Here is a 14,591-nt window from a genome sequence, read left to right as displayed (position 1 = left end):
AGACCTGGTGCCATACATACACAGGTACACATATAACTGGTGCCATACATACACAGGTACACAGAGACCTGGTACCATACATACACAGGTACACATAGACCTGGTGCATACATACACAGGTACACATAGACCTGGTGCCATACATACACAGGTACACATAGACCTGGAGCCATACATACACAGGTACACATAGACCTGATGCCATACATACACAGGTACACATAGACCTGGAGCCATACATACACAGGTACACATAGACCTGATGCCATACATACACAGGTGGACATGAACTTGAAAAAATATAATGATTGATATATAATCTTATCTTTAGATAATGATTAATATATATAATGTTATCTACAGATAACGATTAATATATACTGTTATCTATAGATAATGATTGATATATACTGTTATCTACAGATAGCGATTAATGTATACTGATATCTATAGATAAAGATTGATATATACTGTTATCTATAGATAATGATTGGTATATACTGTTAACTATAGATAATGACTGATATATACTGTTAACTATAGATAATGATTGATATATACTGTTAACTATAGATAATGAAGGAAGTTTATGGGTTGGTTGATGACAGGATCATTTAGTGTAGAAGATAGAGGACCAGCGCTTGTTAACAATAAGAGCTGTAGAGTAAGATAGATACAGAGACTGACACTACAAAGCTGAATAATTCTTGCAGGAAAATGGATATCACCCAAAAATGTCACTAATGCCGATACACGTAAACCACTGTTTGTTTATGGTTTAGAAGAAAATCATAATCCAGATGGGGAAGAAAGGAAAGAGAAAGAAGAAATCGTCGCTGAATTGTACAGGAAGCTATAGAACTGTTTCAGACTATTACGATGAGAGATGAAAGGAAAAAAATTCATTTTCCTCATCAAATTATTAAGAGATGACCAGTTGTCCTCCCGTTTGACTTACAGTAACCTAACCATGAGGTACTTAGAGATGCAAGGCAACGTATATCTAAAGTGGAGTTCAGTGGGGTATTCATCAAGTGTGCCACATCGAAGGAAGTGAGATAGAAAAGCAAACAATCCAATCACACATAACGATTGGAGACGCCTGGCCATTCACACAGCCCGGACAGTACAAGAGGCAGTACGGGAGTGTTGGGGAGGTATCGTTAGACTGAGAGCAGTGTGTGGAAATGTTGATGGCTTGTTGTTCATTCATTAGTACAAGGAAAAGTACAAGTAACGGTGCTGGAATCGTGAAGACAAAGTTTAATAACGCGACAAATATGTCACTTGCTCTGCCCAGAGAGGCACATGATAGTGAGGAGGGAGAGGCGATAGTACAGGAGGGGAGGACTGACGCTCTTAATAAAACACAACCTCACAAGACGTGTACATTGGTTTGTTCAGACAAAACATAAGTGGATAAGTCAGTGTTGGGAAGCAGTGGTGTGGTTATATACAATTCCCCAAAGAGCTTCAATGATCATGATAATCACACAATAACAACGAGGATAATACGATGGTATATGAAGCAATCACTTTACAGCGAAGGTGAAATACCTATGATAAGGGATAGCAATTATGTGTGAGATTCACTGAGGCAATCTGGAGTCTCTTAGTGAGAATGAATATATTGACACAGCTTGTTAAAGTGTAGACTGGAAATGCCAAATTTCACTACATCATTAAACACATAGAAAGTGACTCTTATCTTCACACATTTAACATGGATATTAACATTATATGACACACCACTTGGAGAAAGTGATCATATAATGCTCAAATTTAACTGTCATAAGTTAGCATGTTGAAGGAGCGAAGATGAGAAATTACGTGAGTAACATAAACTAGGAAATGGAGCTGAGTAACCAGGACCCAGAATAATGATATGTCCTACAGTACTGGTGATATGCCCTACAGTGCTGGTGATGTTCTTACAGTGCTGGTGATGTGTCCTACAGTGCTGGTGATGTTCTTACAGTGCTGTTGATGTGTCCTACAGTGCTGGTGATGTTCTTACAGTGCTGGTGATGTGTCCTACAGTGCTGGTGATGTGTCCTACAGTGCTGTTGATGTGTCGTACAGTTCTGGTGATGTGTCCTACAGTGCTGATGATATGTTCATAATGGAAATCTTGTACACACATTTCACTGATCTATTGTTAAACATTTGTGTTTCCTGTGTGTGTAAGATTAGCAGCATCTTTGTATGTGTTTGTCATTAAGTTGGTTCATGGAAGTTGGGCGGTTAGCTCTCGTAGTATTATCGTATATCTGGAGCTCACCAGTGTTTTGGTAGGTGAAAGGTATATGATAACCTGCTGGTTTTACCTTGCGCCACACCTGTGGATTTATGCCTTCACTCTTAATATAAGACATTAAAATGATAAAAGCGATGAAATGTATCACTAACTCAAGCCAAGCATCGCTTAGCTTTTTGAAGGATCCGCTGCGTTAACTGACAGTTTTTACGTAACTTATTGGTACTGGATATTACCTTGTAGGTCCAACCATATGCATATTTCCAGCGTATGTCTTAGAATATTCTTGAAGCATATACAAAGACCTTTGTGTTAGTGGATATAACTGAGGCAGTGGCTGAATTATTGACCCTGGCTGGCTAAAAGCTCAATATTAACCAGCCGACCTGGGGACTGGCTTAGGCGTCTTTCATCTGTATGTGAACTAAGAATATCATAATTTCATTTTTGATCTTTAATGTGAGTTACTAAATGTTTTGGATTTCTAATGTATTTACACATATATGAAACTAAAGCAACGGTTTCTTCCACCGTAAGTTTTGAGGTTTGGGAAGAGCCCACACGTTCCTGGGGCAGGGTCAAGGACGGCATGTTCAGCGGGATGATGGGTCAGCTGCAGCGGGAGGAGGCAGACTTCTGCACCATAAGTGGACCCACGTTTGAACGTCTGCGAGCTATACAGTACCTCAGGGGGTATCCTTCAGACACGTTCAACATAGTGTCTCGGAAGCCGTCGCTGCTGCCCAAACATCTCTCGCTGATGAGACCATTTGCAGGTAGGAGTCTTGGTCACTGTGGCACACCCTGTGTGGTGTGACTGGTGACACAGGAAGTGAGGTGTTTATAAATAATATATCTGTATCATCGATAACAGAAATTTGTGTAATTTGTGAATAAGAAGATGGATACTCTAGACCTAGATGTATCTGTATATCTAAAAATAAGAGCAAAGAGGAATAGGCATTGTTTCAATTCTTTATTTTCCTTTTTTGCTTTAGAGTCTCGTGTCATGGACAAAAGTCAACAAGGCTGAGCCATATCAAAATATTTAGAAGTTAATAAAAGAAAAAAGAAGAGATAAAGGAAATAATTGACGAATTTTGATGGAAGTTAAAAATCTGTCTTTTGATATGGTCAGGTCATACACTGGGAGAAACATGAGTTTCGAGGAGTAGGGAAAGAAACAGTTATGAAAACCGGCCCAGCCTTAAGCTGCCAACGGCCACACTGAAATCATGTGACGAAGCAGCTTGCCGAGTATTGCGTGGTGTAGCTATGGTGGGGGCACAGACAGCCAGCTCTAGGGAATAGAAAACCAAAATAATATCTATAGAAGAGGAAAGTGAACCAACATTGTGGCGTAGAGCAAGTGAGTCAAGTACTGAAAGTTACCCTGGGAGGGTTGATATGTCCACCTGATTTCGACTCAACTATGTCAAGTAATTAAGCAGAGTTAGGACCAACCCAGTGTGACAACATCACTTCATGTAAGGAGTATGAACGGAGCAACTGTCCGGAGGAAAAGAAATTTCGACATCTACACAGGACTCAGTTTCTTTGAGGTAGACTTAGCTATTTGTGCAATATGGGGATATCTCTATCCAATTACAATCAAGAGATGAAATTACATAACTGTTGAAGGAGAAAGGAAGGTTGTGAGGAATTTTCGATGTAGAGATGGGAAAAACCTGGGTCTTGGAGGGATCAAAATTAACCGGATTTCGTCTACCCACTGAGATATCCTGCTCAAACATAGATTTACTGAGGAAGTCTTGTCGAGACGAGATGCATATCGAGTGAGAGCAGGAGCAGAACTGAAGGATACAAAGGAATGCAGTGTTGAGTCGTCAGCATGAGTGCATTTGGTTATTGTAGAAAACAATGAATCGATGATGAAAAGAAAAACAAGTGTAGGAGACAGGACAGAACCTTGAGGGACACCACCATTGATGGAAAAAGGGAGAGAGGCTGATCCATCAACAACCACGAAGAAAGTGAGAGAGGGAAGCTAAAAGAGAGGAACTTAGAGATGAAACCCGATGCCACACACTGTCAAAAGCTTTGGATATATCATGAGCAGCTACATAAGATTCCCCAAAGTCTTTCAGAGATGATGCCCAGACATCAGTAAGATAGGAAAGGCCATTACCAGTGGACCTCACCTGACGGAATCCATACTGGTGATCAGAGAGAAGACTGTGAGACTCAAGAAGTTTGAGGCTATGGGAGTTGAGGAGGGAATCAAAGTCTTTAGGAGTGGTACTTTCCAAACCAATGGGGCAATAGTTAGAGGTGTTAGAATAGTCACGCTTCTTAGGGCTGGGATGTGCCAACGCATGCTTCCAGGAAGAAGGAAAGGTTCTAGTATGCAAACAGAAACGGAATAGGCGATCAAGCACAAGTGCAAGTTCAGAAGCACAATGTTCCAGTACACGGGAATGGATGCCATTAGGACCATAATCCTTGCTTGTGTCCAAGAGAGAGAACCGCATGTCGGACAGTTCGAAAAGAGCTTACGGTAAGGGACATAGATTAACAAAAGGGGTATCAAGGGGTGAAGGAATGCTTGAGTCATCCCTTAGAGGAGAAACGGGGGCCAAATAGAGGCGCTTTGTCAACGGAAGAGACAGCTATAGTACCGCCAGAACGGAAAAATGAAGGAAAGATAGAGCGACATTTGTTACTGATGCCTTTAGCTACAGACCAGAAAGACCTGTAAGTCGATAAAGAGGAGAGATAATCACACTTCCTATGAATAAAGGAGGGATTTGCCAGACGAATAACGTACTTGCAATGATTACGACCAATGATAAATGCTTAATGGCTGTAGGAAGAATGAGAGCTTTTCCAAGCCCGATTTGCCTGATAGAACAGGGATGGTTGGACTATGGACCTGGAAGAAGAGGTCGTTATGGAGGAGGGAATAATGCTTCAGTTCCCGCCACAATAACCTTTGCTATGCATTTAGCAAAGACGGGAGGATCACCAAAGATGAGAGTAATTTACTAAAGGAAAGTCAGAAATTTCTTTTTGAAAGTTATTCCAGCTAGCTTTGTAAAACGCGGAGAGGCTGCCTATAGTAGGCATATGTGTGATTTTTAAGAGACGCACTTTTTATGATATGATTCTGTAAAGTCATTGGATTATATTCCAGGTGAGTCATTCGAACATATTCGGGAGTGTTATTAGAATGTATTCCAGGAGGGTAAGTAATATATATTTCTAGGGAGTGATTAGAATATTTTCCTGCAAGATGATAAGAACGTTTTCCTGGAGGATCATTAGAATATATTCATGTAGGATCATCGGGATACATTCCTGTAGGATCATTAGAATATATATCTGTGGGATCATCTAAATATATTCCTACAGGATCATTAGAATATTTTCTTGCAGGGTTATTAGAATATTTTTTGCTGGATCATTAGAATTCATTTTTGGAACGTCAAAAGAATATAATCCAGAAATTCCTTAAAATATATTCATAGAAGACCACTAGAACATATTCCAAGAAAGTCGTTAAGGTACAGAAGAAATGGCTCTTTGTGTGGTCATCATACATCATCAGTTTGCAGGGGTGATAATCAGAATCCATTAAATGAATATTAGCAAAGAATTTCACACAAACCACTTGAACGGAAAACAAAGTGAAATCTCTATTACTCGTCGAGACAATCTGAGTATAAAAGAATTTGTCTATGATTACCTAAAACATTGTTGTCGAGGCCATTACAGGTGATCAGACACAAGAACTCCGTGACAACTGAACCTTGGTTTGCAGTTATGAACAATATTGTGAAAAGTGACGGTTTCACACCCGACTAGCTATCAAGACGTCAGACAATGTAAACATTGTACAGAATCATCGAACATAAGTTTGAGACCAGAAGACTTATTGTTCAGCTTTGATGACGAAGATCAAAATGGATGAGTTATTGTGCAAAATCAGGACTAACCTTAAATCTCTCATGAAATTTTAACTGTAATAAAGACATCATACAAACGTATAATGTCTTGTATGATGAGAAGGATGTAAAGCCAGCAAGCAAGTCGTTTACAATGATGCATAAATCCAACCAATATCGTGTCCAAACACAAGATATTGATGCTTTGATCACAGAAAAAAAAAGCAAAAGCCAACATGACTCAAAGAACAACTGAAGTATCAAAGAGATAATAGAACAATTTTATTTGTTTCGGCAAGAGAAAAATTTTGATGTAGCTACATCAAGTTCACCTTCAAACCAAATTGTAAGTTTACATAGGAACTATAAACCAAGGCTTAAACTTTCCTTCCTTACTGATAGAACTTTTGAAGTTAAGTTTGTTTACATCATCATAGAAGAGAAATGCAGGAAAACCGTAAGTTTCATGACTGTGTTAGAGTGATATGTAGGAAATTGCCATAGGAATATCTCCTTGGACAACTTTATCACTACTATCGATGTCAAGATATTGATATAGGCCAGACCGGAAAAACTGTAAGGGAGAAGTGCTATTGGCACCGCCATGCAAAACACAGGGATGACCACAAAAATGCGATCGCTAAACATTGTCATGAAAATGATCACCTAATAGATCTTGAAAATCCCGTTATTCTTAAACCTCTGCTAACTGTGCCACATGCATCGTCACTGAATCATCTTGATTGATAAAAATAGGGGCTTTAGTTATTCCCCAGGCAATTTTAAAACCCAACCTAACTTTACCTAAATCATTATGAGAGAATCGACAAAACACGAAAACATAAAAAAAAAAGTTGTTCAAGATGCACCCAGATATCCAGATCAACACTAGCCAAGTAACCCGTCTTAACCACTCCCCATTACAACGGTGACTGCCAGACTAAGCGGCCACTGGTTCGTCTGTACAGATTGGTACTGGACGGCAGGACTCAAGTGTGATGTTGGGATTTAAATAACTTTGTCAAGTACTGGCACTTGATAAGGTGGATTATCTCCACGAAACATGTCGTGCCACATGTATAGATACCTGATAAGTTAAATATGATTATATGAACTCCCAAAAAATTGAAGTTTCACTTTCATATATATTTATATATATATATATATATATATATATATATATATATATATATATATATATATATATATATATATATATATATATATATATATATATATATATATATATATATATATATATAGATATATATATAAACCCTATCGGTTTTTTTTAATTTTCCAAAAGGAGGAACAGAGAAGGGGGCCAGGTGAGGATATTCCATCAAAATTCCAGTCCTCTGTTCTTAACGCAACCTCGCTTATGCGAGAGATGGCGAAAGATATATATATATATATATATATATATATATATATATATATATATATATATATAGTGGTAGAGGATGTGTGGATCAGGTGTTTGCTTTGAAGAATGTATGTGAGAAATACTTAGAAAAGCAAATGGATTTGTATGTAGCATTTATGGATCTGGAGAAGGCATATGATAGAGTTGATAGAGATGCTCTGTGGAAGGTATTAAGAATATATGGTGTGGGAGGCAAGTTGTTAGAAGCAGTGAAAAGTTTTTATCGAGGATGCAAGGCATGTGTACGTGTAGGAAGAGAGGAAAGTGATTGGTTCTCAGTGAATGTAGGTTTGCGGCAGGGGTGTGTGATGTCTCCATGGTTGTTTAATTTGTTTATGGATGGGGTTGTTAGGGAGGTAAATGCAAGAGTCTTGGAAAGAGGGGCAAGTATGAAGTCTGTTGGGGATGAGAGAGCTTGGGAAGTGAGTCAGTTGTTGTTTGCTGATGATACAGCGCTAGTGGCGGATTCATGTGAGAAAGTGCAGAAGCTGGTGACTGAGTTTGGTAAAGTGTGTGGAAGAAGAAAGTTAAGAGTAAATGTGAATAAGAGCAAGGTTATTAGGTACAGTAGGGTTGAGGGTCAAGTCAATTGGGAGGTGAGTTTGAATGGAGAAAAACTGGAGGAAGTGAAGTGTTTTAGATATCTGGGAGTGGATCTGTCAGCGGATGGAACCATGGAAGCGGAAGTGGATCATAGGGTGGGGGAGGGGGCGAAAATTTTGGGAGCCTTGAAAAATGTGTGGAAGTCGAGAACATTATCCCGGAAAGCAAAAATGGGTATGTTTGAAGGAATAGTAGTTCCAACAATGTTGTATGGTTGCGAGGCGTGGGATATGGATAGAGTTGTGCGCAGGAGGATGGATGTGCTGGAAATGAGATGTTTGAGGACAATGTGTGGTGTGAGGTGGTTTGATCGAGTAAGTAACGTAAGGGTAAGAGAGATGTGTGGAAATAAAAAGAGCGTGGTTGAGAGAGTAGAAGAGGGTGTTTTGAAATGGTTTGGGCACATGGAGAGAATGAGTGAGGAAAGATTGACCAAGAGGATATATGTGTCGGAGGTGGAGGGAACGAGGAGAAGAGGGAGACCAAATTGGAGGTGGAAAGATGGAGTGAAAAGGATTTTGTGTGATCGGGGCCTGAACATGCAGGAGGGTGAAAGGAGGGCAAGGAATAGAGTGAATTGGAGCGATGTGGTATACAGGGGTTGACGTGCTGTCAGTGGATTGAATCAAGGCATGTGAAGCGTCCGGGGTAAACCATGGAAAGCTGTGTAGGTATGTATATTTGCGTGTGTGGACGTGTGTATGTACATGTGTATGGGGGGGGTTGGGCCATTTCTTTCGTCTGTTTCCTTGCGCTACCTCGCAAACGCGGGAGACAGCGACAAAGTATAAAAAAAAAAAAAAAAAAAATATATATATATATATATATATATATATATATATATATATATATATATATATATATATATATATATATATATATATATATATATATATATATATATCCTATCCCTGGGGATAAGGGAAAAAGAATACCTCCCACGCATTCCTTACGTGTCGTAGAAGGCGACTAAAGGGGACGGGAGCAGGGGGCTGGAAACCCTCCCCTCCATGTATTTTAACTTTCTAAAAGGGGAAACAGAAGTAGGAGTCACACAGGGAGTGCTCATCCTCCTCGAAGGCTCAGATTGGGGTGTCTAAATGTGTGTGGATATAACCAAGATGAGAAAAAAGGAGAGATAGGTAGTATGTTTGAAGAAAGTAACCTGGATGTTTTGTCTCTGAGTGAAACGAAGCTCAAGGGTAAAGGGGAAGAGTGGTTTGGGAATGTCTTGGGAGTAAAGTCAGGGGTTGGTAAGAGGACAAGAGCAAGGGAAGGAGTAGCACTACTCCTGAAACGGGAGTGGTGGGAGTATGTGATAAAGTGTAAGAGAGCAAACTTTAGATTGATATGGGTAAAACTGAAAGTTGATAGAGAGATGGATGATTATTGGTGCATATGCACCTGGGCATGAGAAGAAAGATCATGAAAGGCAATTGTTTTGGTAGCAGCTGAGTGAGTGTGTTACTGGTTTTCATGCAAGAGACCGGGTTATAGTGATGGGTGATTTGAATGCAAAGGCAAGTAATGTGGCAGTTGAGGGAATAATTGGTGTACATGGGGTGTTCAGTGTGGTAAATGGAAATGGTGAAGAGCTTGTAGATTTATGTGCTGAAAAAGGACTGTTGATTAGGAATACCTGGTTTAAAAAGAGACATATACATAAGAATACGCATGTAAGTAGGAGAGATGGCCAGAGAACATTATTGGATTACGTGTTAATTGATAGGCGCGCGAAAGAGAGACTTTTGGATGTTAATGTGCTGAGAGGTGCAACTGGAGGGATGTCTGATCATTATCTTGTGGAGGAGAAGGTGAAGATTTGCATGGGTTTTCAGAAGAGAAGAGAGAACGTTGGGGTGAAGGAGAGGTGAGAGTAAGTAAGCTTGGGAAGGAGAACTATGTGAGAAAGTATCAGGAGAGACTGAGTACAGAAAGGAAAAAGGTGAGAACTAAGGAGGTTAGGAGAGTGGGGGAGGAATGGGATGTATTTAGGAAAGCAGTGATGGCTTTCACAAAAGAAGCTTGTGGCATGAGAAGCAGGGGAGGTGGGCAGATTAGAAAGGGTAGTGAGTGGTGGGATGAAGAAGTAAGAGTATTAGTGAAAGAGAAGAGAGAGGCATTTGGACGATTTTTGCAGGGAAAAAATGCAATTGAGTGGGAGATGTATAAAAGAAAGAGACAGGAGGTCAAGAGAAAGGTGCAAGAGGTGAAAAAGAGGGCAAATGAGAGTTGGGGTGAGAGAGTATCATTAAGTTTTAGGGAGAATGAAAAGATGTTCTGGAAGGAGGTAAATAAAGTGCGTAAGACAAGGGAGCAAATGGGAAATTCAGTGAAGGGCGCAGATGGGGAGGTGATAACAAGTAGTGGTGATGTGAGAAGGAGATGGAGTGAGTATTTTGAAGGTTGGTTGGATGTGTTTGATGATAGAGTGGCAGATATAGGGTGTTTTGGTCGAGGTGGTGTGCAAAGTGAGAGGGTTAGGGAAAATGATTTGGTAAACAGAGAAGAGGTAGTAAAAGCTTTGCGGAAGATAAAAGCCGGCAAGGCAGCAGGTTTGATGGTATTGCAGTGGAATTTATTAAAAAAAGGGGGTGACTGTATTCTTGACTGGTTGGTAAGGTTATTTAATGTATGTATGACTCATGGAGAGGTGCCTGAGGATTGGCGGAATGCGTTCATAGTGCCATTGTACAAAGGCAAAGGGGATAAAAGTGAGTACTCAAATTACAGAGGTATAAGTTTGTTGAGTATTCCTGGTAAATTATATGGGAGGGTATTGATTGAGAGGGTGAAGGCATGTACAGAGCATCAGATTGGGGAAGAGCAGTGTGGTTTCAGAAGTGGTAGAGGATGTGTGGATCAGGTGTTTGCTTTGAAGAATGTATGTGAGAAATACTTAGAAAAGCAAATGGATTTGTATGTAGCATTTATGGATCTGGAGAAGGCATATGATAGAGTTGATAGAGATGCTCTGTGGAAGGTATTAAGAATATATGGTGTGGGAGGCAAGTTGTTAGAAGCAGTGAAAAGTTTTTATCGAGGATGTAAGGCATGTGTACGTGTAGGAAGAGAGGAAAGTGATTGGTTCTCAGTGAATGTAGGTTTGCGGCAGGGGTGTGTGATGTCTCCATGGTTGTCTAATTTGTTTATGGATGGGGTTGTTAAGGAGGTGAATGCAAGAGTTTTGGAAAGAGGGGCAAGTATGAAGTCTGTTGTGGATGAGAGAGCTTGGGAAGTGAGTCAGTTGTTGTTCGCTGATGATACAGCGCTAGTGGCTGATTCATGTGAGAAACTGCAGAAGCTGATGACTGAGTTTGGTAAAGTGTGTGAAAGAAGAAAGTTAAGAGTAAATGTGAATAAGAGCAAGGTTATTAGGTACAGTAGGGTTGAGGGTCAAGTCAATTGGGAGGTGAGTTTGAATGGAGAAAAACTGGAGGAAGTGAAGTGTTTTAGATATCTGGGAGTGGATCTGGCAGCGGATGGAACCATGGAAGCGGAAGTGAATCATAGGGTGGGGGAGGGGGCGAGAATCCTCGGAGCCTTGAAGAATGTGTGGAAATCGAGAACATTATCTTGGAAAGCAAAAATGTGTATGTTTGAAGGAATAGTGGTTCCAACAATGTTGTATGGTTGCGAGGCGTGGGCTATGGATTGAGTTGTGCGCAGGAGGGTGGATATGCTGGAAATGAGATGTTTGAGGACAATGTGTGGTGTTAGGTGGTTTGATCGAGTAAGTAATGTAAGGGTAAGAGAGATGTATGGAAATAAAAAGAGCGTGGTTGAGAGAGCAGAAGAGGGTGTTTTGAAATGGTTTGGGCACATGGAGAGAATGAGTGAGGAAAGATGACCAAGAGGATATATGTGTCGGAGGTGGAGGGAACGAGGAGAAGTGGGAGACCAAATTGGAGGTGGAAAGATGGAGTGAAAAAGATTTTGTGTGATCGGGGCCTGAACATGCAGGGGGGGTGAAAGGAGGGCAAGGAATAGAGTGAATTGGATTGATGTGGTATACCGGGGTTGACGTGCTGTCAGTGGATTGAATCAGGGCATGTGAAGCGTCTGGGGTAAACCATGGAAAGTTGTGTGAGGCCTGGATGTGGAAAGGGAGCTGTTGTTTCGGGGAATATTGCATGACAGCAAGAGACTGAGTGTGAACGAATGGGGCCTTTGTTGTCTTTTCTAGTGCTACCTCGCACACATGAGGGGGGAGGGGGATGGTATTCCATGTGTGGCGAGGTGGCGATGGGAATGAATAAAGGCAGACAGTGTGAATTGTGTGCATGGGTATATATGTATGTGTCTGTGTGTGTATATATATGTGTACATTGAGATGTATAGGTATGTATATTTGCGTGTGTGGACGTGTATGTATATACATTGTGTATGGGGGTGGGTTGGGCCATTTCTTTCGTCTGTTTCCTTGCGCTACCTCGCAAACGCGGGAGACAGCGACAAAGCAAAATAAATAGATATGAATATATATATATACATATATATATATATATATATATATATATATATATATATATATATATATATATATATATATATATATATATATATATATATATATATATATATATATATATATATATATATATATATGTATATATATATACATATATATATAATGTGTGTGTGTGTGTGTGTATGCGTGTGTGTGTGTGTGTGTGTGTGTGTGTGTGTGTGTGTGTGTATTTCCAGCATGTCGTAGGAAACGACTGAAGGGGACGGAAGCAGGGCGGAAACCCTCTCCTTCTTGTATTTCAATCATAAAAGATGATTAAGATGATGTTGAGCGAGGAGTACTCATTCTCCTGGAGGCAAAGACAAGAGTGTCTGAATGTGTGTGGATGTAACCAAGATGAGAAGAAAGGAAAGTACGGTAGTATGTTTGAGGAAAGAAACCCTGGATGTTCTGGCTGTGAGTGAAAGAAAGCTCAAGGGTAAAGGTAAAGAAAGGTTTGGAAATGTCTTGGGAATAAAGTTATGGGTTGGAAAGACGGCACGAGGTGAGGAAGGAGCCGCACTACTTCTGAAACATGAGTGATTGGTGTGTGTGATAGAGAGTAAGAAAGTAAACTCTAGATTGATTTTGGTAAAACTGGAAGCAGATGGCGAGAGATCGGTGATTGTTGGTGCCTATGCACTTGGTCATGAGAAGAAAAGTCCTGAGAGGCAAGTGTTTTAGGAGCAGCTGAATGAGTGTATTAGCTGCTTCGATGCACGGGACCATGTTTATAGCGATGGGTGATTTGAATGCGAAGGTGAGTAATGTGGCAGTTAAGGGTATAATTGGTGTAAATGGGGGCATTTAGTGTTGTAAATGGTAATGGTGAAGAGCTTGTGGATTTGTCCGCCGAAAAAGGACTGGTGATTGGGAATATTTGGTGCAAAAATTAAAATACATAAGTATACGTATGTGAGCAGGAAAGATGGTTAAAGGACATTATTGGATTACGTCGTAATTGATAAGTATGTAAAACAGAGACTTTTGGATGGTAATGTCCTGAGTGGGGCAGCTGGAAGGGTGTCTGATCACTATATTATGGACGGCAGGGTGAAGAATTGTAGAGATTTTCAAAAAATGAAGAGAGAATGTTGGGGAGAATAGAAAGGTGTGAGTAAGTCAGTTTGGAAAGGAGAGTTGTGTGAGGAAGTACCAGGAGAGATTGAGTGTAGAATGGCAAAAGGTGAGAGCAAACGACGTTATGCAAGTGGTTGAGGAATGGGATGTATTTAGGGAAGCAGTGGTGACTGGAGCAAAAATGCATGTGGCAGGAAAAAGGTGGGAGGTGGGAAAATTAGAAAGGGTAGTGCAGAGGTGAGATGGAAAAGTAAGGCTGTTACTGAAACAGAAAGGGAGGTATTTTGACGATACTTGCAAGTAAGTAGTGCAAATGACTCGGAGATGTATAAAAGAAAGCGGCAGGGGGTCAAGAGAAAGGTACAAGGGTTTAAAAAGAGGCCAATGAGAGTTGGGGTGAGAGAGTATCATTAAATTTTAGGGAAAATGCAAAAATGTTTTGGAAGGAGATAAATAACGTGCGCAAGACAAGAGAACAAATGGGACCATCGGTGAAGGGGCACGTGGGGAGGTAATAACAGGTAGTGATGAAGTGAGAAGGAGATGGTGTGAGTATTTTGAAGGTTTATTGAATGTGCATGATGATAGAGTGGCAGATATAGGGTGTTTTGGTCGGGGTGGTGTGCAAAGTGAGAAGGTCAGGGAGAATGGTTTGGCTAAGAGGGAAGAGGTAGTGAAAGCTTTGCGTAAGAAGAAATCCGGTAAGGCGGCAGGTTTGGATGGTATTGCAGTGGAATTTATTAAAAAAGGATTGAATGCGCTGTTGATTGGTTGGTAAGGATATTCAGTGTATGTATGGGCCTTGGTGAA

At 40.4% G+C, this 14,591-nt stretch overlaps 1 protein-coding gene across 1 annotated transcript in view; it reads left to right on the top strand.

Moving 5' to 3' along the window:
* LOC139757341 (ionotropic receptor 21a-like) overlaps positions 1-14,591 on the top strand; it is a 73,759-nt gene that overhangs the window by 40,110 nt on the left and 19,058 nt on the right. The window contains exon 7 of the mRNA XM_071677765.1: positions 2,795-3,033. Within this exon, the coding sequence (XP_071533866.1) occupies positions 2,795-3,033 (239 nt within the window). The remainder of the gene's footprint in view (positions 1-2,794; positions 3,034-14,591) is intronic.

The sequence above is a fragment of the Panulirus ornatus genome, chromosome 25 (genome assembly GCF_036320965.1).
Source record: "Panulirus ornatus isolate Po-2019 chromosome 25, ASM3632096v1, whole genome shotgun sequence".
NCBI lineage: Eukaryota > Metazoa > Arthropoda > Malacostraca > Decapoda > Palinuridae > Panulirus > Panulirus ornatus.
Note: the sequence above shows the minus strand (reverse complement) of the source record. Positions and strands in the feature narration are given on the sequence as shown.